The sequence below is a fragment of the Megalops cyprinoides genome, chromosome 1 (genome assembly GCF_013368585.1).
Source record: "Megalops cyprinoides isolate fMegCyp1 chromosome 1, fMegCyp1.pri, whole genome shotgun sequence".
Lineage (NCBI taxonomy): Eukaryota > Metazoa > Chordata > Actinopteri > Elopiformes > Megalopidae > Megalops > Megalops cyprinoides.
In genome coordinates this window covers 37,576,348-37,603,604 of record NC_050583.1, presented here as the reverse complement: position 1 = coordinate 37,603,604, position 27,257 = coordinate 37,576,348, and the positions used below count along the sequence as shown (strand labels likewise).

At 40.2% G+C, this 27,257-nt stretch overlaps 1 protein-coding gene across 1 annotated transcript in view; it reads right to left on the bottom strand.

Annotated features, from left to right (window-relative positions):
- Window positions 1–27,257, bottom strand: part of LOC118784296 (alpha-tectorin-like) — a 56,617-nt gene that overhangs the window by 12,978 nt on the left and 16,382 nt on the right. Inside the window, exons 22-27 of the mRNA XM_036538503.1 lie at window positions 21,187–21,587; window positions 20,695–20,850; window positions 19,331–19,404; window positions 17,735–17,931; window positions 14,640–14,664; window positions 12,763–12,895 (exon numbers count right to left, since the gene is read on the bottom strand). Coding sequence (XP_036394396.1) covers window positions 12,763–12,895; window positions 14,640–14,664; window positions 17,735–17,931; window positions 19,331–19,404; window positions 20,695–20,850; window positions 21,187–21,587 — 986 coding nt within the window. The remainder of the gene's footprint in view (window positions 1–12,762; window positions 12,896–14,639; window positions 14,665–17,734; window positions 17,932–19,330; window positions 19,405–20,694; window positions 20,851–21,186; window positions 21,588–27,257) is intronic.

The following is a 27,257-nucleotide window of genomic DNA, read 5'->3' as shown; positions in this document are numbered from 1 at the left end:
GTAAACCATCCACCTGGAGGATGTTACAGGGCCATGGTTTCACAATGACAAATATACTAATAAGCATGTCTGCCCTGATTTAAGAGCTAAAACTGATGAAATTTTCAGGAAAATGATCTTTTCACAGGTTCCTTAGTGCAAAGCTTTTTTGAGGAGTTCAAAGAAATATATTGCTGCAATTTATCTTGACATTTGAATTTATACTTACAAACTGCAAATGTAGCATGTTTCTTGGTGACATGGCATGTTACCTTGCAACAGAAAAGGACAGCAAAGGACAGCTTGAACTGCGTGTGACAGCTGTTTATAAACTGCATGCAACTGCTATACAAACCACATGTTTAGGTCAGAAGCGTCATGGTGGGGTGGTCAGAGATACACACCCATAACCAGAGGATGAAAAGTCTGAATTCTGGAAAAAGAATTGCCTTTGTGTTCTTGCAGAAAGTGACTTGGAATGGTACAAATATGAGCTCAGCACAGGAATGGGTTTCTGTTTTACTCTGGAGCACAAGTACTGCATGTTGCCCAGCGCATGGGCGACTCCCCAGCAAATGAGTGATAGCGATAAGGATAACTCAATCTCGGTGACAAACAGCCCGGCAAGCTGCCCATATGCATTACGGCACCACCACTTGACTGCATGCATTGCCCTTGTCGTCCTGTAAAGCTGCGACTGGGGTGGAAGAAAGAGCAGCAGCAACAGATTCAGACCAGCTGCGTCTTTATAAATTCAATTTAAAGGCAGGATGTTTCAGACAGAGGCAAAGTGAGGAAGAAGGAACGGGACTGGGAAGGATCAAATGGTATTAAGAGACGGAGGGGGCTCTGGAATGCGTGTGGCAGTAAATCACACTGGAACACAATCAGCGACCAGAGGGGAGTTCAAGGGAAGCGAGCGCATCTTTTGTTCGTAGTTTCAAAAGAGGCTGCAGTGTGAGACCCGCGTTCGCACCTCGCAGCAACACTTCTTCTCATACTCACAAAGTCATGTGGGAGAGGGTCTCCCAGGGTCATGCGTTAGGACGAGCCTGAGCCACGAGCAATCGCTGTCAAATTCCCTCTGCCATTGTAGTCGTGACTGATTAATTTCCTTATCTGTCAGACTCTCTGCGACGCATTCCAATTCAGGAAAAAAAACTTCTTTTATACAGTACTGAGGAATAACACTTTACAATTGGAGTCAACACGGCTTTATATCCCTAGTTACCAAAAATGAGACAGACAGATTGACAGATAGATGGATAGAATGATCCATGATATCTGACGTGTTCCACACACTTTTCTGATCAGTGGTGCATTTGTGCGCTGATGATGAAAGTACATCCCCTATTATGCAATATCATTAAGGCAGTTTGTCATTATCATTAAGGCATCTATGTTGTTAGCCTGTCCTTCAGAGCAGGAAAGCAGAAAACAGGTGTGTTTTGTGACTATGCATCTCAGTACCGGCCTAAAACCCAGTTGGCAGGAAATTTTCTTCAGGTGTAATTGCTCTTGGTGCTCCATGGTCCCCAGGGGGTCACCAGTCATATACAGCAAGTGTGACACCCGTGATTCAGTACATGTGTGCAGAGGCTGTGCAGAGCCAGTTGATCACTGAGTGGGAAACATGGCTGTTACTGCCCCTCAGAACCCCAATGCTATCTTTCACAGATCATGAATCACTGCTCATTTTCACAATGAAGTCACACAGGCTTTAATTCCTGAGAGAGATTCGAAGTAGTAATAACATTGTGATTGTGGCCATTTTTTTGCCAATCGTCTGTTCCCTCATGCGTCTAAATTTCTCCAAAGTTGAGAAATGTGGATGCAATTGTCCCACATCGTGTTTAGCTGATATGTCATGGGGAAAATAGTTTGATTTGAAATGGAAAATCCCAAGCGATTTTTCCTTCAGAGTGGTGAAATAAAACAGAAAATTGATGCCATTCACCATGAGGGATCATTACTGCTGAAATGAGGATTTATGGTGGAGTGTTAAGATAATAAATATTTGATTCCATGTTGCAAGGATTAAAAATGGGAACTCATATGTATACAAACCACCGTCCTCTCTTATTATTCACTTCTGATCGTTTTTTTTTTTTTTTTTTCCAACGTACTCAACCATTACTCTTGTGAAAAACGATTTCCTCTGACAGGAGTCTGGAAGGCATTACCTGACACAATCCAGCTGGGTACCGGAGCATGATTAGTGTATTAACAAGACAAATCGGCCTTTGCTACGCCGCAGCAGGAAGACTCACTTTCTGTAAACACTAACTCCCAGTGTTCTTAATCTTGCTACTCTTCCACCCCTACAGGCCACCAAGTTAGAGCAGACGGATTTCATTCCTCTGGGGCATTTTCCCCCCTGTTATCTTCTATGCTATTGATTTGCTTAAAGCAGGACTTTAATGTTTCATTTAAAGTGTAGCAGAAAAGATATGTGGGCAACAGGTTACAATATGCAACATCAAAGGGGGGAAACTGCAAATGATTTTCACGGCTATTAAATATTGTCTCTGGATATCATATCTGACTTCACAAAGCCATAAAAGAGTCACAACTGCATTCTGTTAAACTTACAGTAAGAACCAGTTTATCCTTGCTGAAAAGCAGTAGAATCAGTGTCTTATGAATTCGCTCCTATATTTATAGAAATGATGGTCGCTTGGGAGGATTAAAGCTAGAAATTGGCAGGGTCCAGAGGTTCACATGGGAAACATGGCTTGGTCTTAACCGGAGGACCTTCTTTGGGGCTCCCACCACAGCTCCTGTCAATCAGAGATGCACATGTCTGCTGTTCACCTCACGGGACCTTGATTCAGCCCTCTCTCTCTTTCCCCCTGTCAAGCGCCTCTCTCCAATGGGTCCAATCTGTCGGCACACCAGGCCGATGCATCTAAGGCTGGTCCCTCGCAGGACCAATAAACAAGCAAACATTCATATATATGCTATGTAATCCAAACCGCATATTGAGACTGTCAAGCCACAAAATGGCACCATAGAGCGTAAGGATGAAGATGATGAATGTGGGGGGGGTTTGTGTGATCTCCTGCAATGTGAGTGTGACCTACCTACACACATACACACACACACACACACACACACACACACACACATACGCATACACACAATATGGGCCAGTTTCTGCAGGAATCTGACCCTCACAGCTGTAAGGCTCCTCAATTAGAGCTGTCAAATGCCATATGTAATATCACAGAGGAAGCGCGGTGGCAGACAGGGTAAGGCAGGGTAGGGAAATTGTCCTCTCCAGCCTTTATTATGTCCCATGTCCTATTTCACAGCATGAATGAGTCATGTACTGGGTACAAAAAAAGGAATCCATCATGTTTGGGGCAGCAGTTGGGGAGCTGGTGGCACTAGAATTGTGACTGCGAGGTTGCAGGTTCAAAGTCCAGGTGGAAAGACTGAGCAGTACCCTTGGGAGAGATTGTCTAACCAGATGTATCTTATCTGTCCTGAAAACTGGCCATCTGTGGGGATGCCTTCCAGAATTTTGCTGAGCCTTGTCAAATTAGCTAACAGCTTCACCTAAATCATGAATGAATTTACAGTTGTGGCTATCATCTTCATTAGTATCACAGTTGTCTGTACCATGGCGTCTCTCCAGACTTAAAGGTCTGAAAGGTCCAGCGAAGGCCCAGTTTGAGGGTCTCATCATAAAGTGAACCACATGTTGCAGCGGGTTCCCTCAGGGGAGACGGTGATGGATGTGTCCCTGGATGGCCACTGGCATGGACACAAGCGTAATGGAGGAATGCGCTGATCTGAGGCCAAGCCCTGCACACAACTTTGGGAACCCTGATCCTAACGCATTGTGTCACATCTGTGAAATTACACTGCGGGGGACTGGTAAGCTGAATTCTGACTTTTGGGCAGAGCATGTCCATTATAAGGTAGAGTGTGGAGTCTCGCCCCACCCCCTTCAGAACGTCTCACATTTCAACACCGGCTTGCTCAGGCCGGTGCGTGAGGGAAAAGGGAATTTGCTTTAATGATGTGTGTAAAATCAGGTGAGGAGTGACTGTTACTGTATCTAAATCCATGTCTCTTTTGTACGGGAGGTAATATAGAATGTTCTTTTTCCTGATGTGCGCTAAGTAGTACTGACACACACTGAAACAGCAATATGCTCTGGGGAGGGGGGGGGAGTGGCACACCTCTCTACAGTATGATTCACTCTGGGAATGATCCTGTGTCTGGAGCTCCATCAGCTCTTCCGCTCAGTAAAAACACAGCACTGCCTAAGCACAGCGGTCATTATATTGAAACAGGAGACTCAGGCTACAGGGATTTCAAGTCGTTATTTGGATTGAAACAGGTTAGTCCCCCTCCCTCCTGGCCAAAAAAACACTCACTCTCTTACTCTCTCACTAACATCTACTGTTTCCTATCCATTAGGTAGAGTATGACAGCAAGGACTTTTAAGGCACTAGTAAGTTCACAAGTAAGAAATTCTGTTTGCTACTTAAACACATGCATGTAAACTTATACTGATTTCAACACTTGTTCAGCTTATCCACATTTAATAATGAGGTATCAGGTTCCTTTAGCTGACATTGAAGACATACATGATTTGTACCATGCTTAATCAGAAGTAATGGATAGATCTTTCTTTTAACGGTCACAATTTTAATGGAACACACAAATTTTGAATTAAAACAAGTCTAGAAATTGATCTCAACATGACAATTCCAATATGAAAATCCCTAATTTGAAGATCAGTTATTTCCTATTATCAGCTATGGGTTACTTACTGTACCAAGGTCAGTGGAGGGAACATACATAAAACAAAAGGGTTCACAGGCCTTTGGCAGTAGGACCTTCCATGTCCTGCAGCTCTACCGGAAAAGCCACTCTGGGAAGAAGAGACAGCAGCTCAGTGTGATCTTGATCTGGTCTGTCACAGCTGGGTTCATTGCCTGCAGCCAGTCGTGTGTAGTGAGGGCTCCCCTGGAGGATTTCGTTTTCACTGCAAATAGAAAACCATGGGTGTACCAACTGGCTCCTCTGATTATAAAAAGTGACAGTCTTTCTGTACTGAAATATGCTATAACCCAGTAATTCAGTATGGGCTTTACTGTTAAATACAAATGCAATAGGCATGGATGTGTAAATAAAATTCCTTAGGAAGGAAAACTTCCTCCAAAATGGGAATCAAAGATAATTTTCCATGCACGTTCTCTAATGACTGACATTCTGAATAAAGATATGGGGCAAAGCTGGGGATGGGGCTTCAGAGCAAAGTCAGCATTTGGCCTTACCCCATACATGATATCAATGTCACCGCTAACACAGAATATGAAACAGCCATCAAATTGATCATCATCAACATGACCATGCACTGTGCTGTCAACACACAGAAGACATAAACTGTGTGTCTAGAATGAAGAGGGAGCTTAGCCACAATAACACAGGGAATTGTGGGATTTGATTAGCAAAGTACATGACCTCATGCCTTGAGCTACTTTGTTTTATCTATTTGTTTGTCTTTGTCTTCAGAACAAGTGCTTTTTGAAGCTGTTATTTTTTAGCATCATTAATATTTATATATTGATTAGGCTATCCAAAATGACAAAATAACAATTTTCAAAATTTCACACAGAATCTACTATGTGAAAACATGACAGTAATGCCATAAACCACCTAAAAATTAATATATCTAACAACTCAGCTCAGAGCCCACAGGCCTGACCCTGGAACATGAAGTCACATTTGCGTAGAGGTCAGCTGACCTTGGAGCACAGACCCCACTGTTTATGCTTCTGTGTTCAGTCACTGCACTTCCTAGAGATATGGTTAATTGAGCATTTCCTTCTATGCCTGCTCAAGGCCAATGCTGACTGACCAGAGATCTCCCTGAAAACGTCCTGGGAACTGACCTTAGTTCCCAGCTTCATCGCTTCCTCACTCAGGTTTTCACACAGCCATTGACAGGATGGTCTTCCAGGGAAGCTTCAGTTTATATTAGCAACCAAAAACAGTGACTGCATTTTCACCCAGGGAATGCAGCAGAAAAAAAAAATCTGTGACTAAATGAGTGAATTGAATGAATCAGTGAGTAAATGAGTGAGGATGCAAAACTTTTCATCTGAAAACATGCCACAAAAGAAGTGCCCACATCTCTCTACCTCTTTGTGCTCAACCACCACCATCCGTTTCAGTGCTATGGCAATCTAAACTCTCTCTGCTTCACTGACTTCTGTATGCAACAACAAACACATAGACAGTGGCCTGTGATGAGGGATCAACCCAAATCTATGCTATGTACACACAGTGAGAGGTACCACCTGAGGAAATGGCCATCATAAATATATCTATGTCACAACTGCCCACAGCAGTTTTTTGGTAAGCATGTGGCTCATGATTCAAAACACTTTGCTAAAGTGCAAAACTCTTAAAAAGAGCCAAACTGCTCGCACCAGCATCAAAATATCTATCACCAGTGCAAAGTGATCGTTTCAGACATGCTTCATCCATCATGCAAACCATAAAAAGCAACAAATCATGAAATAATGTGAAATCTTAAGAGTCTTGAAGATGAAATCTTGAAAATAAAATCCAAGCAAAACAACAGGTTTTAAACTGACAAACATTTAATGGACATTTAATTACTGTAAAAAAATCCAGTTTCCATCACAGCTGAAATAAATTAAAAATTCTAAATAAGTTAAAAACTCAAATAAAATTATTCTTGTTATTATGAACCAGAAATGATAGCAGCATAAATACATATATATTAAAAAAATGCATAATGTTATGCATTACAGTATGTCAACCAACATGGACTGTGCCTGCCTTCTGCATGTGGTTGCATATTCTCCTTGACATCGGATATTACACCCTCATTGGCAAGGCATCAAATTATGAACATGGCACCAGCATTTGGTTTAATCTCACTTAGTCACAACCTGACCGTATCCACGCCACAAGTAATTCACTCTTAATGCCTTTGAAAAGGCATCAAATACATCTACTTCATAGATACCTTGCATCTTTCCAAAATGCAAATTGTCGTTATCTGCAATTATGTTTTGTTGGATGTCCTTTAGATAACTGTCATTCTTTGCCACACCATCTTCACTATAGCCAGCATCTGTTTTCCTGTCAGAATAGTGACACGCCCACCACTGGCTTCTTTCCTTGCAATTCTGGAGTAAACAACAGATGAGTAATACGGTAAAAAAAAAAAAAAAACTTCATATCAACACTATAAGAATGTTACTGTAACCCACTTTGAGCAATAGCAGCACTACTACCCTGACATTTCCTATATTATATACTTGACTTACATTGATTCTCACTCTGAAATATTCTTTTGAGAGAGACTACAGCTAATTTCTTCAGATTTGCTTGGACAATTAATCCAGCTGCTTGCTGGATTGTTAGAGAGCAATGAGATGGTAGTATATAGAGAGTCATGTAGGTGCTTAAGAGTTTTCAATTTTGTATGATAGTGATAGTGTATGATAGTCTGTGTCTTCAGCCAATAATTTTGCAACTGTCTCAGGTTATTTGTGGTAAGAGCTTTGCACTTAAGAAAAGTGTTTTGGGTAATGAGTGAAAGCAATTAATTAAAACTGTAAAACCCACGGGAAATATTTAACATTTTGACTCTAAAGTCCCTCTGTTTGTTGTGGCCTTAGTTTAAGAATTTCCTCTCCAGTGTGGCATGCCTCAAAGTAATTTGTGGTAAACAAGAAATTTGAAGGAGTGACATTCAGGTTAATCTTCATTATGTTTATGAGAAATGATCAAAGTAAGCATGTCTTTCCCGGAGGCTGTCTTGTGGCAGGAATTGTGCACAGGTGGCTTGGTGACAGAGTGCAGTCAGTTCTCACAATGAGGGCTGTGACAGCGGTTTATTTTGTTTACCATGTGCTTTAATATCCCAGCAACTGAAGCAGCTGAGGAGCTGACAGGGCCACAGTTACAGTGTGTGTATGGTGTGGCAGTGTGTGTGTGTTTGTGTGTGTGTGTCTTTGAGCCTTTATAATATTATGCAATGTGGTATTCTGTAGACTTGAGGAAATGAAGACACTTTAAGTGTTTTCACAGCCTGTGCAATTCACAGTTGTGGCTAATCACAACCACACAGCTGCAAACACCCTGACAGACACACACTGGGCACCCAGAGCCATATGGCCACACACACACACACACACACACACACACACACACACACACACAAACCAGGCCATACAGTTGTCCGTATGCAAGTATGCTTGTATATGCTATCATGTACACCAAATTAGACTGTATACATAATGAGACACATTCATTCACACACATACACACATGAAAAGCAAGTCTGTCAAGGCAACTGGATCTTATAAATGTTTATCAAAGTCTGTTTGCATTGTAATTTTGCAGCTTTTCCACATATGTGCAATGAACTTTTTCTATGGATCGTATTATTGTTTTCAGTGTCCTACTTGGTAAAGTTTACATATACTTTCCAATCTATAGCTGCACTTGATTACAGTGTACACTTTGTAAACTATGGTGTGCACTATATAAACCTTTAAAAAAGGACTGAGCCTCCACAGTCTTCTGTGGGCGACCATAATGAATTGATATTAACTTGCCATCTGAGCTCAGATTTCCTGGGTTTAGCTCTTCATATGAGCTGGTTTCAGGGGAAAAAGCTGGTGGCAGAATCACAGAATCAGCTGAATCAAAGGTCCTCTCAGAGTAAACATCCCTTCTGCGTGTCAACAGAGATCTCACTCTCTTTTCCGAAGCATCCAGCCTCGTTCACCCATACCCCGGGCAGGCCACCCCCACCTCTAAAAGCTTTTTTTAATTATGAAGTGGCAAGGTTTGCTCATGACTAATGCCAGTGTCAGTATATCTTCTCCAGCGGCGGTCTGCAGCACATCAGCCGAGATGCTCTGTAAACACTGAGGGATCAGCAGCTCCTAATGTGGAGCGGTGCCCCACTGTCGCAGTTCGGTATCCACAGCATGGCATAAACAAGGTGAGCTGAAACGCCACCTACTGTGGAGTATGTGTCATCTGTCAGAGTGGCATCCACGAGGCACAGTTTTTAATTGCTGCATCTGTTACAGGTCAAACTGCACGCATTTTACATCTGACACAATATGGCTAGGAGACAACTGAAGCGATTACCAAGGTCCTTTCGTCATATAGGCACCAGAAACTATTCATTCATTTGAACTCATGACCCTTGAAGTGTGCCCAACACACTGAAGATGTCATCATAAAGGCACTCTACTGGGGTTAAGTGTGAAATTATATATAGTGGAACATTTAGAGCTGGATGACTTATCATTAGCATGAACTCAAAAACAAGGATTGTGTGTGTGTGTGTGTGTGTGTGTGTGTGTGTCTGTGTGTGTAAAATTCAATTCTCACCTTAGAACAGATCAGCCTACATCTAATCCTGGATGCAAACAGTTACAGGCACTTCCCATTGTAGCAGTGTAGACAAGCTGCCAGTGAATGGTTACAAGGGCCATCTTGGGTTGCAGGGTGAGTTCAACACCCTGGGCAGTGTAACAAGTTCATACAACCTCCTGTCAATCAGCATCAAATGACAACACCCATATCTGGGCCTGATTTACTTATCTGACTCACCTGTGATGGAAGCCGGACGAACATAGTCAATGACCTCGAAAAAGGATATCCAATACTATTACCCTCATGATTTGCTTTCTGGCTCTCTCCTTTCTCTTCCTCTCTCCAACCAATTTGCTTCGTTTGTAACAAACAGAGGTTACAAACCTGGTACTAATAGCGTCTTCTTCACTTCTCAAGGATTAAGGACATAGGATCCATTTTATGTTAAGTACGTTATTACTGTGATTAGAGTGGTCGCTTGCATGTAGTCAGTCAATCAGCCTCAGTTTGCTTTTCAATGGCACCACGCTGACAATTGATGCCAAACAAATCAATACAAGACAAAGTGATATGCACAAAATAAATAACTGAAATCAAGATGGTTTATTAGTCTTCTTTGATTTGTTAAGGGTTATGCAAGCATGTGTGCGGTCAATGCAATGCTTGTCAGATCAATTCTCTTTACTACCTCAGAATCTGGGAAAATGAAAAAAAAGTCTTTGTGTAATCAAATATAATTGGAAAAGTGGGTTTGTGTCACAAGAATCTGTGTTATTCAGATGTAAGGTATCATGTTTAAACGATGAATGTCAGTGACTCCGTTGATCAAGGTGTCACTCAATCTGTCTTGTCATGTCAGAGCACACGCCATGAGTCACATACAACTGATTTGGAAAACAAGAAAACAAAAGCCTAATGAAGGTCAAAATACTGGTTCAGGTTGGAAACCACAGCAGTTTTGCAGTTTGAGTCTGTCCAGCGCAAACATGCTATACCATCATCAGAAGGAAGAGCACATACAAACCAAAGATTTATGAGCTTTTTTATGTTTCCGGACATAGAGCTGATTTACAGACCCTATACACCCTCAGCAGAACCATGGATGTATAAATATATGTATAGGTACAAGGTCTTGCAATATATTCTGACAATGAACCAAATACAGGCAATTTGCTATTTGCTATTTGCTATAGACAACCTTTAAATTGAAATGCATGTCTTCTCATTAGAATTTTCCCTCATAAAGACAGTTAGTATAGAAGATTACATGCTTGTATTTTGGCAAAGACAATGACTTATCTGCCCTTTTGTGTTCATTAGGACTTATCTATGCATTTTGTACCTGAGCATTAAATTAAAAGGGGGAAATGTAATAGATAATCACATCATAGATGCTACTTATTTTTCTGTCCACCATTCACAAACAAGAGATGTAAATGTGTTCTTGATATGTGCATGCATTAACCAAAGACAGTGACGTTCAGCTGGTCAAGCCTCAAGAAAAGAACAGCAGAAGGAATTGTTAGGATTCATGAAATGTGCCATATTTGTATGTAGGATGCCGCGCTGTTCAGTGACCTTGGAATGCAAGGGGCTACTCAGCATAAAAAAGTATATATAAAAGTATAACCCTGTGAAAGATGCTTCTAGTTTGCCATTAGGCTCAATCAGAACCTCCCTCCATACTCTAATGATGTGCAGTGACTGGAATTGAGGCAGCTGTGAGGTGCTGCTGCAAGTCGATGGCAGGAAGCATATGTGTTTCCAAAAGGAAGAAATACTTCAGAGTGAAAACATATTCCCTGTGCACTGAGTGTCCATAAATTCATGCGATTCAAGGCGTATTTACAGTCCCTTTGGTGTTTTATTAGATGGGAGACCCATACCCAGAAAAACAGAGCTAATCCAAAACATTCCCACTCCCTCGCATTGGGACAAACAGAGGAGACACAGGACCGATAACCTAGCTCTCAACAAAATTGGGGATCTCACACATGCTGTGGCCTCCAAACCCAAGTAAACAAATGACCTCCCTCAGACTGATTCAGGGCATTAGTTCCGAAAACCTGGAAAGGGTTCTGTTGATAAGCACAAATGACATGAGAGTAATTCCCTGATTTAATTCCCTGATTTCTCACCTTACTAAGACTGTGTCTTAGTCGACTTGGGACATGATATCAGACACAATAATTCCCCACGAAAGACCCCCTCCTTGTGTCTAGGTTTCCGGAAACAAATTTCATAATTCAGTCTGCTTATGTGGCACAAGATCCCATTCTTCACAGCAGCCCCAGGGTTCTGGAACCACAGAGTGCAGGTAATGCTTGGATGATGTGGTAACCAGGTCTGGCACTGTTGCTCATTTAACTTGGGTGGACAAACTTCTCACACTGTTCTCTTGTGCTGGAAGTCACTCTTAATAAGAGCATCTGCTAAATGAATGTAATATATTGAGATCTTTCTTGTGTGCTTTTGAAAACCAAAATGTAAAATTAAAATTAAAATGTAAAATTGTCAACATATCACTTCTGATTATAATGTAAACAACACTGATGATACATCACTTAGCAAATGTCCACCCATTTTCAAAAAGCCATAATACTTTGCCTCTGCGATTAACATGTGGTGCTCATGCTTTCCATTTCCTAAACCCAAACAAATTCACAAACCCCTGTGGCTGCAGGTAATCTGTAACAGGCCTACAGTGAGGGCAAATTTAGAATTGAGGACCGGCTACTCCATGTCACATCTTGATAAAAGACCAAACAGAATCAGGCAGATGTTAGGGGTGTGGAAATGGAAATCGCATTTGGCAGATTCTTTAAACACCATTAACATGCAGCCCCATGCCACAAATACAGACAGGAAATCACTGCATTGGCTCTACGCTACACTAGCAAAGTCCTCAGGTTTGCCAGAAAAAAATGCTGTGTATCAAGCAGCCTGGGAAAAGATCAGTGAAATCCAGTGATAGAGAACAGTTGACAACTTGAAACTGCTCTGTCACTACCTAGAAGTGACATGATGGAATGCCTGGCCCCCATCCCTCAGTGAAGCCATTTACAAACTCGCCCAACAATTAACTTTCAATAAGGACTTCAGGCTAAACAAGGAGGTGAGAATGGGCTTTTGGGTAGGGGGTTATTTTGCAGTGGTTAAAATGGCACTTAAAACAATAAACAAACTGAATGACAATTTTACATAACAACCAGTGAACGTGGCGACCTCAGATATGGGAAACTGTTGGTAGAGGCCCTTAGAATGGTGGTTTTGGCCTTTCTTTTTGCTAAGAGGAAGAGAGGAAATGAAACATTCAGAAGTGAGATTTATTAGGGATTAATAATGTGCGGCTTTTCTTGGCCACCATTGCTTGTGCAGTATGAATCATACCTCCTTCCTCTCCTCTTCTTCTCCTCCCCTTTCCTCCCCCCAAACACTGGCTGTTTCTGCCGACCTGCCGGATCCTTCATCCCGCATCCATCCTGCCCCCATCCCTGGCTGCTCCAGCATCAACAATGCTACACTGGAAGTCAGGACAATTTCACCCAAGCAGGACAGAGCCATATTTAATGTCTCCCTGCTCTAGCCTAGAAATCATTCACACCCGACACAGGCCCATTTAATCTGCATCCTGAGCTACTGTGTCCAAATTCAGCCATTTTCATTACTGACCACAAGGGCAGCCTCTTGCATAATGAATTCTATGCCTTACGTATGAAGAATTTTGTTTGTTTAAATTTTGTACTCATTCTGTTTCATTTTCAAATAAAAGAGGAACAAACAAAATTAAACTGTTCAGGCTTTTATGAGTCTTCCAATAGTGATCTGAGAGTGAGGCCTCATGAACCTCAAACTATCAGTGACTCATTGTTTTAAACCTGTGTGTTTCCAGAAAAATCTTTTCCCTGGTTCATTAATTGGGACCAGTGGCTGACAGCATAATAGTTCCACACATTTCTAAGTTCATGAAAACTCACTTTGCCAACACCATTAAACACATTAGCTTCACAATGCTAATCTGGATGGTAAGATCCATTTTTATGACAGTGTTTTTCATGGATAACCCTTGCCTTGTCAGCACATCCTTGTAGTGTATGAAGCACAAGCCAATTGTCAACATCCCAATAGTCTCGACCTGATACTTTGCAAGGAAGTTTGGAAGGTCTGTATTGTCTCTCCCTTCCTGGCACAACAAAGGTTTCCACCACAAAGGAGAGAAATTCAACTCCACCATGATCCTCGGATAGGGATTTTTCTTTCCACACTCTACCATCAGCAGCGACAAGATCAAGGCTTTGATGACGGTATGTTTAAAGTGACGCAGGCTTTGGACCTTTTAAAACTGTGGTCCACTGCCCTGTGGGGATGGTCCATTTTTCAATGCAACTCCACAATGGATGTGGTCTCATGAACTCTACAGGAAGATACATGACTGAAGAGAACTGAATAATAGCAAAAAAAATGTATACCTTCTGAAAAATAGCAGTTAATGTTATAGTCATTTCTCTGTAGTTTAAGTTTTTTTTTTCTTCCCTCAAACACAACATAAGAAAATGGGAAGATATCTCTTTCCTGTTCCATTTATTGGACTGTGTGTAAAGTTACTACATGGTTTATAATATACATAATACACAATAACCTGACCCTACACTTGGCTGGACTACTCCATGCTGTGTCAACCTTCATTTTACGTGCATACTTTGAATCCCTTACATTTTGATATTTGTCAGTGCAAACATGTGCAACTAAAACATGCAGATGTAGAGACCTTAGACACCTTTATGGCCACCACCGGAGGTCAATCTGGAAATCGCACAAAAATCACTGAAAGGTAAAGAAATCCACTTGAAAATTTAGCAAAGGTTTCTTGACTTTTAGGATGCAAATCACATACAATGTATTTTGTGGCAATCCTTTGATTGTGAACATGTACAAATAAATTCAAATCAATTCAAATAAATAGAGGTGCAGAAGAACTATAGGACAAATGGAAGATTGAAAATTCACTAACCATGTTATTTCTATTTACATTTCACTCAATACCAAAGATTAGCCTCCTGCTATGAATTTTCCGCGTACATGGTAAATGTACTCACTGAATATGGCTCAGCTTACCTTATCTGAGAATGTGCCTCCTTGTCCCACTATTGAGGATGGTGATGATGCTGCACCCACCCTCCAGCAGGAGAGGGAGAAAAGCCTCCCCTATTACACTTGCAAAGGGGGTTACATGTGTCTGTACATGTGCTTCAGGAGGAAGCCCTCACAGGAGGTAGATGCCGATGTCCCACACTGCAAAGAAAAAAAATCAGCAACCTTAGGAGATGTAATGGAAGACTTTGTTCATGAAATACAACAGGAAAGTGTTTCTCAGTAAAAGCCATAGCTGAAACATTTTGGCATTTCTGAATCAATAAAATCTTTTAATGCCCCCATTATGCCTCCAAGAGTTACTGCTATTTTTCTGACCGGTGTACTGGTTTCTGGCACCTTAGAATCAGTTTTACTGATGGCTTTAGAGCAGACAGCTTTGTCAGCTCTTGCCCCTCTCTGATGCTGTTCTGGTGGGGTGATGTCTTGAAAAAGGGAATATATGAAGACAATGTCTACAGAACATTTATTTTAACTAATTTATTGGCCTAGAACAGGGGTGGCCAAACCTTTCCTGGAGAGCCACTTGTCCAGCATGCTTTAGATCTCTCCCTGCTCCAGCATAGCTGATTCAAATGATCAGTTTGTTATTCAGCAGCTTCAGGAGTTCGTAACAAGTTGATCATTTGAATCAGCTATGCTGGAGCAGGGAGAGATCTAAAAAGTGCAGGACAAGTGGCTCTCCAGGAGAGGTTTGGCCACCCCTGGCCTAGAAGGTAATTATTGGAAGTTTCAAGAAATATTAAGAAATGAATGCATGCCTGAAGCTGTATCCATACAGTTGACCAGCTGCACAATGGCCAATGTTGTCTCGTACTTTAGTTTGCAAGTGATTTGCAAGTAAGATGTGCATCTGAGCAAATACCAAATTCATCTGTTCATGAGATGCAGCTGCTGTTGCTTCCAAGTATGAACAATTTCAGATCATCATCAGAGCACAGTATGTGTATGTGTTCACATGAAGCATATTAGACCATAACTTCATCGCAAATTTCATTATGGTCAGCTTTTTTCAGCTTTCAGCTAAAATTTAGGCAATGAAATATGTTAAAGCTGATTTGCTAGAAATACTTAATGTTCAAATATGAACAATTTAGGTCAGATCATTCTTTTCAAATCAGAGCACTGTATGTTCATATGATCACATGAAGCTTAAAAAAATAACTTGAACTGATCTCATTATGGTCACCTTATGTAAGCTTTTGGTTATCCCCAACAGACTTTATTTTACCATGCTCCTAAAGATTTAGGTAATGAATGTGTTAAAGCCGATTTATTTTCAAGAAATGCTAAATATTTGTTTAGATTCCTATTATCATAGCTGTATGTCATAGGTGAAAAGCCAATGAGACATGGCTGCCACTGCCTGCTGTATAATGTCCATTCCCAATAATTTGGGGATAAGATGTCACCATGTCATGAGAGCAAAATTTACAAAATATAGTTAAATTGGACCAATATAATAAGAGATTTTTTTCCATTTTTTGCCTCACCACTACAAACCTGTCGACTGGGTTTGCATGGTTCCTGTTCTCCAAATAGATGTATCAGGAGCAGTGTATATTTATTAATTATAGGTATATTCTGGTTTGTCATTACAGCAGCAGATTTGTATTTTTTACCCCTATTCATTCACATATAACATATCACATTACATGCAGACATAATACAAAAATAATAAACAGCAACCAATGAGATGACTGGATACCAAGACAGGTCAAGCAAAACTCTTTCTGCGATCACATAAGTCCCAATACAAGCAATATTAAATAAATGCACACAGTTGCAATGCATGAAATTAATTTCATTCATTAAGTGAATAATTAAATATTGTTAATGAAACTAATTATGATTTAGTTTAATTGAATCAAAATGGTTATATTTAATAGTTCATTTTTATAAAATATTTTGTTTTAAATGTAAAACAATTAATCAATGATTAATTTCGATGCAAAAGATATCTGCATATCTGTGATATTTTTATTTGACTGATCATTTGTTTTCATACTAAAGAGATACATCATAGGGTAAGAGGAAACAGACTCTTGCTTGCGCTGTCATTATTTTCGAAGGCAGAATGATGTAGCTATAGTACACCCCTGTGGCATTATTTGGAAAATACTAGGTTTTGAGCACAGCACGCAACATGCTGTAGTGGGGTTTTAACAATAAAAAGATATACGGAGAATACATATTACAAGATCAATTATTTATTATTCAATAGATGTGTTTGGATGACAATAATTGATCTTGTAATATGTATTCTAGGTAGATCTTTTTATTGTTAAAACTCCACTACAGCATGTTTTGTGCTTCTTTATGATAACATGAGACCTGGGGAAAGAAGTGTAATGTATCAGTAATGTGTCTTACATTTTTATGTAATGTCATATTGTCACGATTAAATCTCATGGACATTTGCATCAAATATCACTTGTAGATTTGTGTTTAATGGTACACATGTACCCCACTCATACGGACTGTGCTACCTAACAGAACTAGTAAAGGTATAAAGAAAGATTTTATTTGGATTTTTCTAATCTCGTCTTTGATATATATTTTTTTCGTTTCTCACCTCAACTGTGATTCAAACTTTAGTACTTTGCCTTGGATTTGGAATGTTGCTGCCTTGAGACTCAAATTGCACTTGTTAAGGTTAAGTGACTACAACACTGTTCTTCTGCCTCTACTCAATAAGGGCATTGGTTTGTTTCCAAGGAAGCTCTAAACATTCAACCAAACTACTCTATGCTTGTAATGACAGCATTGTACCTGTATTTTCCCCTGACCAAATGAGTGGTCCAATGGAAATGGAAGCACTGTCATGTATCAGCAGAGATCTGTGCACTCACTGGTGGTATCCTGGGCAACAGCGCTGTAGAATAGCACAAAGATCAGAGAATACATTTTTTCTATTTCTTAGACCATAGCATTACATCATTTTTCTGATCGTCAATGGATACTTCTTGGATACTACTTTTCATTTTGATTAATGGTAACTGTGCTGTTCCATATATTCATATATTAAGTTTATGTTCTTTTTCCTCTCATTGGGGGCAGGACAGATCAGACACAAATTACTGCAAAATTTGACCCAAAACTCCAAAACTGTGTGAATGTGTGTCAGGATATTTTAATGCACCCTGTACTAGAAGTCCACAACGTTAAAGTGAAACAAAAACTGCTGTTACAAATCAGCCATGTAACAAACACAGCATGCCATTGGCTGGCATGTAGAGGTACAGGTCGTACACGCAACATGTGAAGTAGGGTGTGGGGTCAGCATGGAGGTGGCAGTCCCTGAAGGGGCCGGTGGTGTTGGTGATGACGCTGCAGAGGTCAGCGTACTCCTGTCTGAAGGTGCAGTCCTCCTCTCCTCCTCCAAGACTCACGTCACCTCTGCCACAGCTGGGGACAAAAAAACGAAGGTCATTCACTTGCAAACAGTGCCCACTTGAGGCTCTGATAGAGAACTGCAAACATGCTAGATCTACGCTCATCCAAATCGCCCACATTTCATAAGTCAAAATGAAATGTTTTAGCTCTGCTTTTTGTGTAGCTTCTGGTTTTACTTCCCTACGGTATAACAACACTGTGTTAGAGGGACAAGAGGGTACCTGATCTAAAATGTATCTACACTTTTTATGACCCTAAAGTGAAATATTATCAGAGCTAGAGAAGAAAGCTCCAACTAACAAAATTGACCATTTAATTTTCTGCTTCATACATTCACTTGCCATACAGTAGCGGGGATTTTTGCAGCATTTTTATTCTGAATGAAAAGCTAGTGTTGTGCAGATTGAACACAAGTGCCAAAACAGGATAAAGACACAGAGCAGCAGTCCTGCTGTTGGCACCTACAGAATATCAATGATAACAATCAAATCACATGAGTCTTTAAAATTGATAACTGAAAATATACAGCATATACATTTAAACTATATTAACTCAACACTTACTAAAATAAAATGAAAACAACCTACAAAAAACAATCTGTAAATTGTTTATACATGTTTAATTGGGGTTTCATTGAACTGGTATGATTTCCACAAAGTCACATGCTCAGGGGAAATATCTCAACTGCATAGCAAACAGTGCTAGTGCAAGCCTTAAGCTGGCTTTTTCTAATGCGGTCTTTGTCTAATGTGTCAAGCAACGCATTTTCATTGTATGATACATATCTGTAATGTTTGCAATATACGGAAAAACAAGAAAGACCTGATGCCAAACATCTACTCACATCTTTATCATGTAGCCAGATCTACACGGCCTAATTGAAACTGCTGTCATCCACCTACTCCTGGCAGTTCACACTTGAAACCCTAGCCATTCAGCCCGCAGGTTAGAGCTGCTGATAAGATTGGTGAACAATAAATATAATTAAAATGCATGAGAAGTCATGGTATATTGTGAACAGTCACAGAGGGTCATAGAGGGCACAATTAGGCACAATGCGTAAATGTCTGAAACTCTTTAGCTGTGACTATTTTCACAATAAACCATGGTCTCCATTATTTCTTTCATAAATGGTACAATGTTATAATTTAAGATAAGCCAAGAGGGTTTTAGTGGTGGTATACCATGATTATAAACATCGCTGGAATGCTGAATTAACAAATCTTAAAGGACTGAAACTATCCTTGTAAACAGTATCCTTGTAACCAACTTCTCACCCAGGAGTGCTGATGGCTAAATACCATCCACCGCTAAATTCCTAATCTGTCAGGGCCTTATCCCCATTTAGCAGGACTTTGTTGCCATCACTGTGATTCCCACACATTCCAGATGGAGCTGTGATGTTTCTGACCCAGCCAGACCAAATTGTGACACTCCAGCAATGTAGCCGATGGCTGAGGGAATGGAGACCGCGTGACTGTCGACCTGGGAGAGAGAAGGAAGGAGCTCTTAACACTCTGCAGTGTCCCTGACAGTTTTCACTTCCTGAGAACTCAAGAAATTTCAAATATTCTGCAAAGAGTTGAAATCAGTTACTGATTAATTTTACTCAGTGATGGACCAGGAGGAATGAATTATTTGAAATGAACTGCCTATTAATTGTACACCAGGAACAGTGAAAATGGAAATGGTTTTAAAAGAAGGCTTAAGACACACCTTTAAAAAAGTTACATCCGTTCCTAGGGTTAAAATAGCACTGAGTCCTCTCTATGAAACTTCATTCTGTCTTGAATTGCAGGTAACTGTTCTCAAAATCATACCAATGAATAAGTGACAACCACAAACTTAAGTGATTACTTTTTACCAACTATAAATGTTGTTTTTGACCTGTGACTAGAGCTCTTTGAGTCTGCATGATGTAAATTGCATTATACAAAATGAATGTGTTATTATCCTTGTTAAATTAATGAAAGCAAATCATCATCAAACAATCAAGAAAATCAAATCAAGTTATCACAGAGATCTGAGGATTAGATCAGTTTAAAAGAGAACATGAAGAAATTCCATGTCTCCACAAGATCCTAATGAGTAATGTCCTCAGACTAATTCAGCTCCCAGGATTCAGGACAATGAAATATGAAAGTAACTTAGTATACAGCTTTGGCAGTACTGTAGCAAGAGGACTATTTACAGTTTGTGTCTTGCTGTGGTACTTGGTAACCTTGTTTGAACAATACTGACTTTGGCTGATTTTGAATACCTGTACACTCATGCTCTGTCCAATGAATATGTGGGTATCCTTTCCATCATGGGACAGGCACACATCCAGAGAGAATACAAAGGACACCTGGTTGCTTTCACAGTGTCATTTGGTTGCCACAACACAAAAGGATAGCCCATTGCTCCTGGGTGGGGGTGCAGCTAGTGACACAGCTGTGCAGATCTTTGCAGGCATAGCATCACAACACTGCCATGTTGCCAGGGGTCCAGAACTCCATGTCAATTTTAACTCCACAGGGTGATACTGAGGAATTTCACACTGCAAAACTCCATTCAAATATTTCAGCTCATACAACCGAGACACTTTTTAAATTACAGAGCACACTGAACATATATAGCATATTATCTAGTCAGGTTGTTCAAAAAAGAAAATGTGGCTAAAGAAAAAAAGAATGCACCCACACAGTGTTTAAATGCTTTAATGCATTGAACATTTCAACCTACATGAATTAGACTTGACTTACATTAGACACAGTCTAGGCTTGCACACCGCACCTTCTCACATTCTCGATCAATGTCCCCCAACACCTGCCAGCTGTTCTCATCTTCCTGGTGGTTGTTGAAGTTACTGCTGCAGGTAGTATCGAAGTAGTCATAGGGCATGCTGGTCATGACACAGTGGTTGGCATTATACATCATAAAACTGATAGACTATCAAAAGCCAGTCTGGTACACTTGGATAGTGCCATTGCGGAGCAAGAAAGGAGCTGCAGTGTAGCTCCCATTGACCTGGAAGTGCATCATATTGTGAATGTTACAATGATTAGATCAGAATGTTTGCAAAGGCCAGTTATTTAAGGCAATTATCGAATTAGCATGCATGATGGTAATACCTGTATGAAGAACATGTGACAGCAAACGGGTTTTGTGATGATATGTAACTTGGTGTTAGTAAAAGTAGGAGCTCCTAACAAAATCACTGTCATCTTTTTTCTTCTGTGATGAGTGTTTTCATGAGTGATGCAGAATGCTTTCGGAAGTACTGACCTTTGCATGGGCAAGATGGGTCTTGACCAGCTCAATCTCCTCTCCATAAACAAACACCCGCACAAGACGTGTCCAGGATACACGGGTGCTGCCCCGATTTTCGTTCTTGCCCTCCACACGGTAGTACGGCAGCCCACTGTCGCAGGTCTGGGAGAGCACATAAGTGCAGGTGCCCTGGAAGTGGAAGAGCTGGCCATCCAAGGTGTAGTAGTGGGGGTCGCCAGAGATGGTGCATGTGCGCCTCTGCACAGTCTGGCATGAGTACTGGAAGGCAGCGGCCCGGCACACCTGGGAGAAGGAGCAGGGATCGTTCTGGCACTGCAGGCCACTGTGGAAGCAGGTGCATTTCTGATTGCAGGTGCTGTCACTCCAAAAGGAGTCACCCAACTGGACTGGCATACCTGAGAAAGAGAGAGTGTACTTGTATTTCAGACATGTAATGTACGCATTGCACATACATACACATAAATTGCACATACATATCTTAGTGCGTTCCAAACATTGTGAAAGACAACTGTGTTCATTTAATTCAAAACATGAATTTTGAATGTGATGCATAGAGTCTGTTATGTGGTGTTACTTTGGAATTTACCACAAAAAACGCATCTCGTGCAAAATGCCCAGTGGCCTGGAACATTGACATTACTGGTCTTATCCAGGTTTGTGACATTTTGAGATGTTCCAGTTATGGTGAAATAATGGATTAAGGTTGTCATCAATGAGAACTTTCTTATTAAAAGATGATTATGCAACTTCACCCAGATCAAAAGAGCTGCATATTAAAAGCAGAAAGACAATACTTTTACACCTGAAATGAAATGATAAAATGCTTGAATGAGTCACATGTTTCATACCGTATAAATGCCAACAAGAAAAAAGCTGGCATTGGTGCAAGAATTTTTTACTTACTGACAAACAATGCAGTTCATTAAGTAAACATCCTTTAGTACATGAGACAACAGAATTATGTAGCATGTGTCATAATAAGCTCTCAACGTGAATTTCCAGTTTGCTCACATACTTGCACATAAACTTTTTTTCATGCTCAACCAGCTTGCCAATTGAAGAATGAGCCATCTGTGCCTGTTTCATTTTTGCCTATGAAACAGCCACCACCCCACCCCCCCTTCTGACTGTGTGTTCAGACTGGTTCTGTTTGTTTGTTGGTTTTTACAACAATTATTTTGTTCATGTTTGTGAAAAGTGTTGGCCAGCTTCTCCACAAGAGCATATTGTTGAATGCATTCAATTCTGCCTTCACTGACACACTTTCCTCTTTTCCATCTGCAGCCCAGTATGTACAGTATGTTCACAATGACACCTGTGCAGCCCGGGGCTGCAGCAAAATCCCAGGAATACCCCGCAAGACAAATCTTTCATTTCAGGTTCACTTGTTTAGGTTTGAGGGCTTACTGATGAGTACATTCAACCCTGTACAACCATGTCTGCAAGGGTTTCTTTACAACCCAATATGTTTGTGATAGGCATTGTTAAATTAGACCCATTATCGATGTGTGGATAGTTTACTGTAAGGTAGGTGTGGAGCTTTCATATTAATATGCATTGCTGAATGAATATTAAATCATAAGAACATTATCTAGGGCATCAAAATACATAGGTCTACAGTGTGAAGGATGATGATAAAGCTTTATGATAAAGGTTATTTGTAATCTTATCTAGCTGTAAAAATAAAAGAAAATGCTTGAGAGTAACACTACTTCAAGCTAACTTCATTATACACTTATATTCATCTCCAGAGTTGGCTTTGCAATGTTTCATAGGCCTACTATTATTGATACTGTTGCCTACATAAGCTGTTTTTTAATCAATGGCATTGTGTGAAACATTAGCTAGCCTACTAATATGAAAGAAATAGCCTAGCCTTCATCATGGCCAGAGTACGCATATTTAACATGTGTCATACAATTGCCATTACTCCAGACGCTGTACCAGGTTACTGTTTTGAACATTTATTACAGATAACGGCATAACGATCATTGCTTTGTCTTGCCAAATGGTAAGCTGCCAGTTCACACACAAGCCACCTGCTTCTACCAATGTGCGTAAATTCCAATTGCTGCTGTTAGTGTCAGTGCTGATGATGCAAGGGGCTGCACTCGTGCCTTCTCTCACAACTCTCACACACAGCGGACACTAAATAACAATTCTAAACTGAATTAGGCATGCACTCATCTCGGAGGAGAAGTTCTCAACCACTGATTTTTTTATCCAGTTGTATTTAGCTTCACATTCTATTTTTAGCCCTAAAAAAATTATCGAGGTCCGGACCTCAGTGACCTCATAGCTGGTTACGGGCATGTTAACATGCAATTAGGCAGGTGAGGCTCGGTAACCAATGGCTTGTTTGGTTGAAACACAGTTAGTTGTACTGTGAATAAAGCAACAATAAATACACTTTTCAACTGTCGTTACAACATATTGCAGCAGGAATGGTAGAAGACCTAGGTGAGAGACCAAGTCTCAGTTTAAACATTCTTCTATAGCTTTATTGCAGAGGCAAAGCAGCACAGCAAGTGTCTAAATAGTACATCACTTCAAACAGACAAGGATGGGAGTCACATTACAAAATACCCATCTGCTCCACAATGAGGAACATAAAACCCATGCCCTGGACAGAATAAGTAGATTAATGAGAGAAAACCATCCAATTACATGCAGACAGGATGGTACAACATATAATACTTGCTTCAGATTACAGTATAGTTCCTGAAGACAGAGACACTTTACATTAGCCAACCTGTCCATAACATCAAAACGTTGTGTTGGACATTACTAAAAAACCTTGCCAGAATATTAGAGAAAGTTACAGAAGCATCACTTTGGAAACGTGTCCTTGTGTAAAGGGTACAAAAATGTTGCATGAGATTGCAGCTTGGTTTTGTGTCAGCTGGGTATAATCAATAATTACCTTTTCCTTCTTTTTGCATCTGCAAGATTTGGCTAGGTAGCTGTTGACAGCTGTCAAATTTGAAAGCTTCTGAAAATGTTAATCCCAATCAAAACATAACTTGCTGCTGGCTAGATTGTTGTTGAAAAGTCTGTTTAGAGTGAGTGGACAGGCCTTCACTCTGCCTATTCCAGCTTCACACCATTGTCAATTACTGATTAATGAAGTTAATAAGCAAAAGATTTAACATAGAGCTTATCTTTGTAGTGTTTTTTTTTTCTCATTTTAAATGTGGCGGGGGTCACGTTCACTTTAAATCTCCGGTAGTCTCACGGTGGTCATGTGACATGACGCGACACCGGTAGTTCGCAGCACACGGCTCTCTTTTGTTGTTTTAAATTTCATTCAGGCGGTAAACGCCGAATGAATAGCATCTGCACAAGTTCGCTGTGCTGGCGGTGAGAAAAACGGATAACTGAGACCGGGTTGTGGGCCCGTTGAGTTTTAAGACCTAGCGATTTGAAATTTCACTTGAGGAAACTTGGAGCGGAGGACATCACTTTAGAGCAACGTTTGTTTGAAACTGAAGTTTACAGAGGTTATCAACGATTCCCGTGTGCCTGCCTGATCAGGAAACAAAGGCAAACTACAAACATTAAGAATGTTTATGTAGCCACTGTTTTCCCTATCATTATTTTGTAGTCAGTGCTCAACTTAGGAGGCTACACAGGCCTACTACTAACTTTTACTGTGCCTGCTAGCTGGGCCTGTAGCCTCAAGGAAATCTCATTGTGAAACCACCTCCAATCTTTCATTTTGTTGGTTTTGTTTTCTTATTTTCTTTTCTTTTCTTTGGTCGTAGCTGTGGCTGGGAACTTTTCCATGGGGAAGTAGATTGGGTTTCTGTACCTTCTTGGTGTGCTGTGCTGTGTAAAGCCTAGATTAATTAAGTAGCCTATGGCTCCTGCTTGGTGTGTAGTGAACCAGCCTTCATGATTAGGCTCCTGTTTGGTGTGTAGTGAACAGCCTTTGGGCTTTGGCTCCTTCTTGGTGTGTAGTGAATAGCCTCTGTGATTTGGCTCCTGTTTGGTGTGTAGTGAACAGCCTTTGTGATTTGGCTCCTACTTAGTGTGTAGTGAATTCCCATCAAGGTTGCCTTATTGTAGGGTGTACTTCTGGTGCAGCCCTTAGTCTCTCCACCGGGTTAGTATAGCCACAGCTGACCTGTTTATGACTTTTATTTACGTTTATTACTTTTTTTTGTATACTTCATTACAGTTTTGATCCATAAGCTCTGCATTTTTTAATGATAAAAATAAATATTACATGAATGTACACCCCTTAACCTGAAATATCAGAAATTAAAGTGATTTATTTTTTTATACACAAGCCTCCTCCCTTTCTTTATTCAATTAAATTGAATGTTTACACCTGCTATACTCTTAGTGACCTTGTGGGGGTTACATATTTTTAGACCTTGTTTTGATTTCAAATCAAAGTGGAGCAAAATAATGAAAAATGGAAATAACCTTCTTTAACTGTTGTTGGATTTGGATTTTCTAACAACTCTTCTGCCAGAAGAGGAACTAAATAGTGAGCTGGTTCAGTGCATGGGTGGAACAATTGCATGCATGTACTTCTACTTTTGCAGACTGGAATCTTCACTGTTATCATCAATCACTGTTCAACTTGCCAGATCTTTTCAGTGATTTATCGATTGGAACTAATGTCTGACAGCATAATAGCCCCACCCATTTTTTTGGGTCATGAAGACTCACATTTCCAACATCATAACACACATCCTCATCTTGTCACTAACCTTATATTAAAACCAAATGGTAAATTTCATTTTTTGTGATAGTATTTTTAATGAATAACCCATGCCTCATCTGCACAACCGTGCAGTTTGTGACACACAACCCCATTGTCAACACCCCAACGGTGATCATCTGACACTTTGTAAGGATGTTTAGGAGGCCTGTATTGTCTCTCCCTTCATAGCGAAAAAAAGGACACAGTTGCAGTGAATAAAATGAAAATATAATTTGACAGATAAAAACATGCAGTCAATGATTAATTGTTATTTTGACATCATCATTTGACATCTGTAATGATTTTATTTGATTGATAGTTAGTGTTTTCATACCAGAAAGATACATTGTAGGGCAACAGTACTCTGTGTGGGTAACAGACTCTTGGTTGCACTGTCGTCATCATTTTTCCAAGGTAGGATGTACAACATTCCTTTGATGCTATCCGAAAACTGGGTGTTGAGCACAACACTAAACAACATGCAATAATGGAGTTTCTGAGCCTTGTACACTGAGCAATAAAAACAGCAATAAAAAGGTCTACAGACAATACATATTACAGCTCATTTTGACCACTGATTTAGAAAACAAACACCACCATCACAAAACAAACTTACCTGTACTTCTGAACATTCTTAAAACAAGTGTGGAAAAAAGTAACCTTATATAACCGTTCATATACAATCTCAGCAAGCCTGCCAGAAGGCAACTGTTTACAGTTCACCAATAGGGAATGAGTATACGACACATTCAAAACTCATTAATATCCTTACTGACAAATTAAAGCTTCTGTGCATAAAAATGTTATTCAGGAGGTAAGGACATATTAAATTGTATCTGATATCAGTATAAAGAACAATAAATACATTTTGTAGATGATTAAAAAGGTCATATGAGGGAATTAATTAAATGTGTCAATTAATCATGAATAGTAGGTTTTGTCAATTAATACAGATATGTATGCCTATGTCCAAATGGTAACTTAAAGTGCAATCTTTTTGATAGCTATATCCCAATGAACAGTAGACCAGATCAGTACAGAAGATACAATGTGATAAAATGTAAAACGGTACACACTGGGCAAAGGGTTCAGAAAACTATTTATAAAGTACTAATGCCATGAAGATGAAAAATATTAGGCGCGCACAAATAATCTGAATAGCAATCCCCTGTGGTGTAAGTATCAATGGCTACCAATCCCCCTTGACTGTCTTCTCACAACCCTCTTTCCATAGATAATAATGTGTGCCAATAATGTGATTTGGAATATTTGGCAGAAGCACAGTGTCTGCTTGCTTTGCTGCAATGTGATTGGAGGAAACCCATCAGGGAGTGTGGAGAGAAGGGGTCAG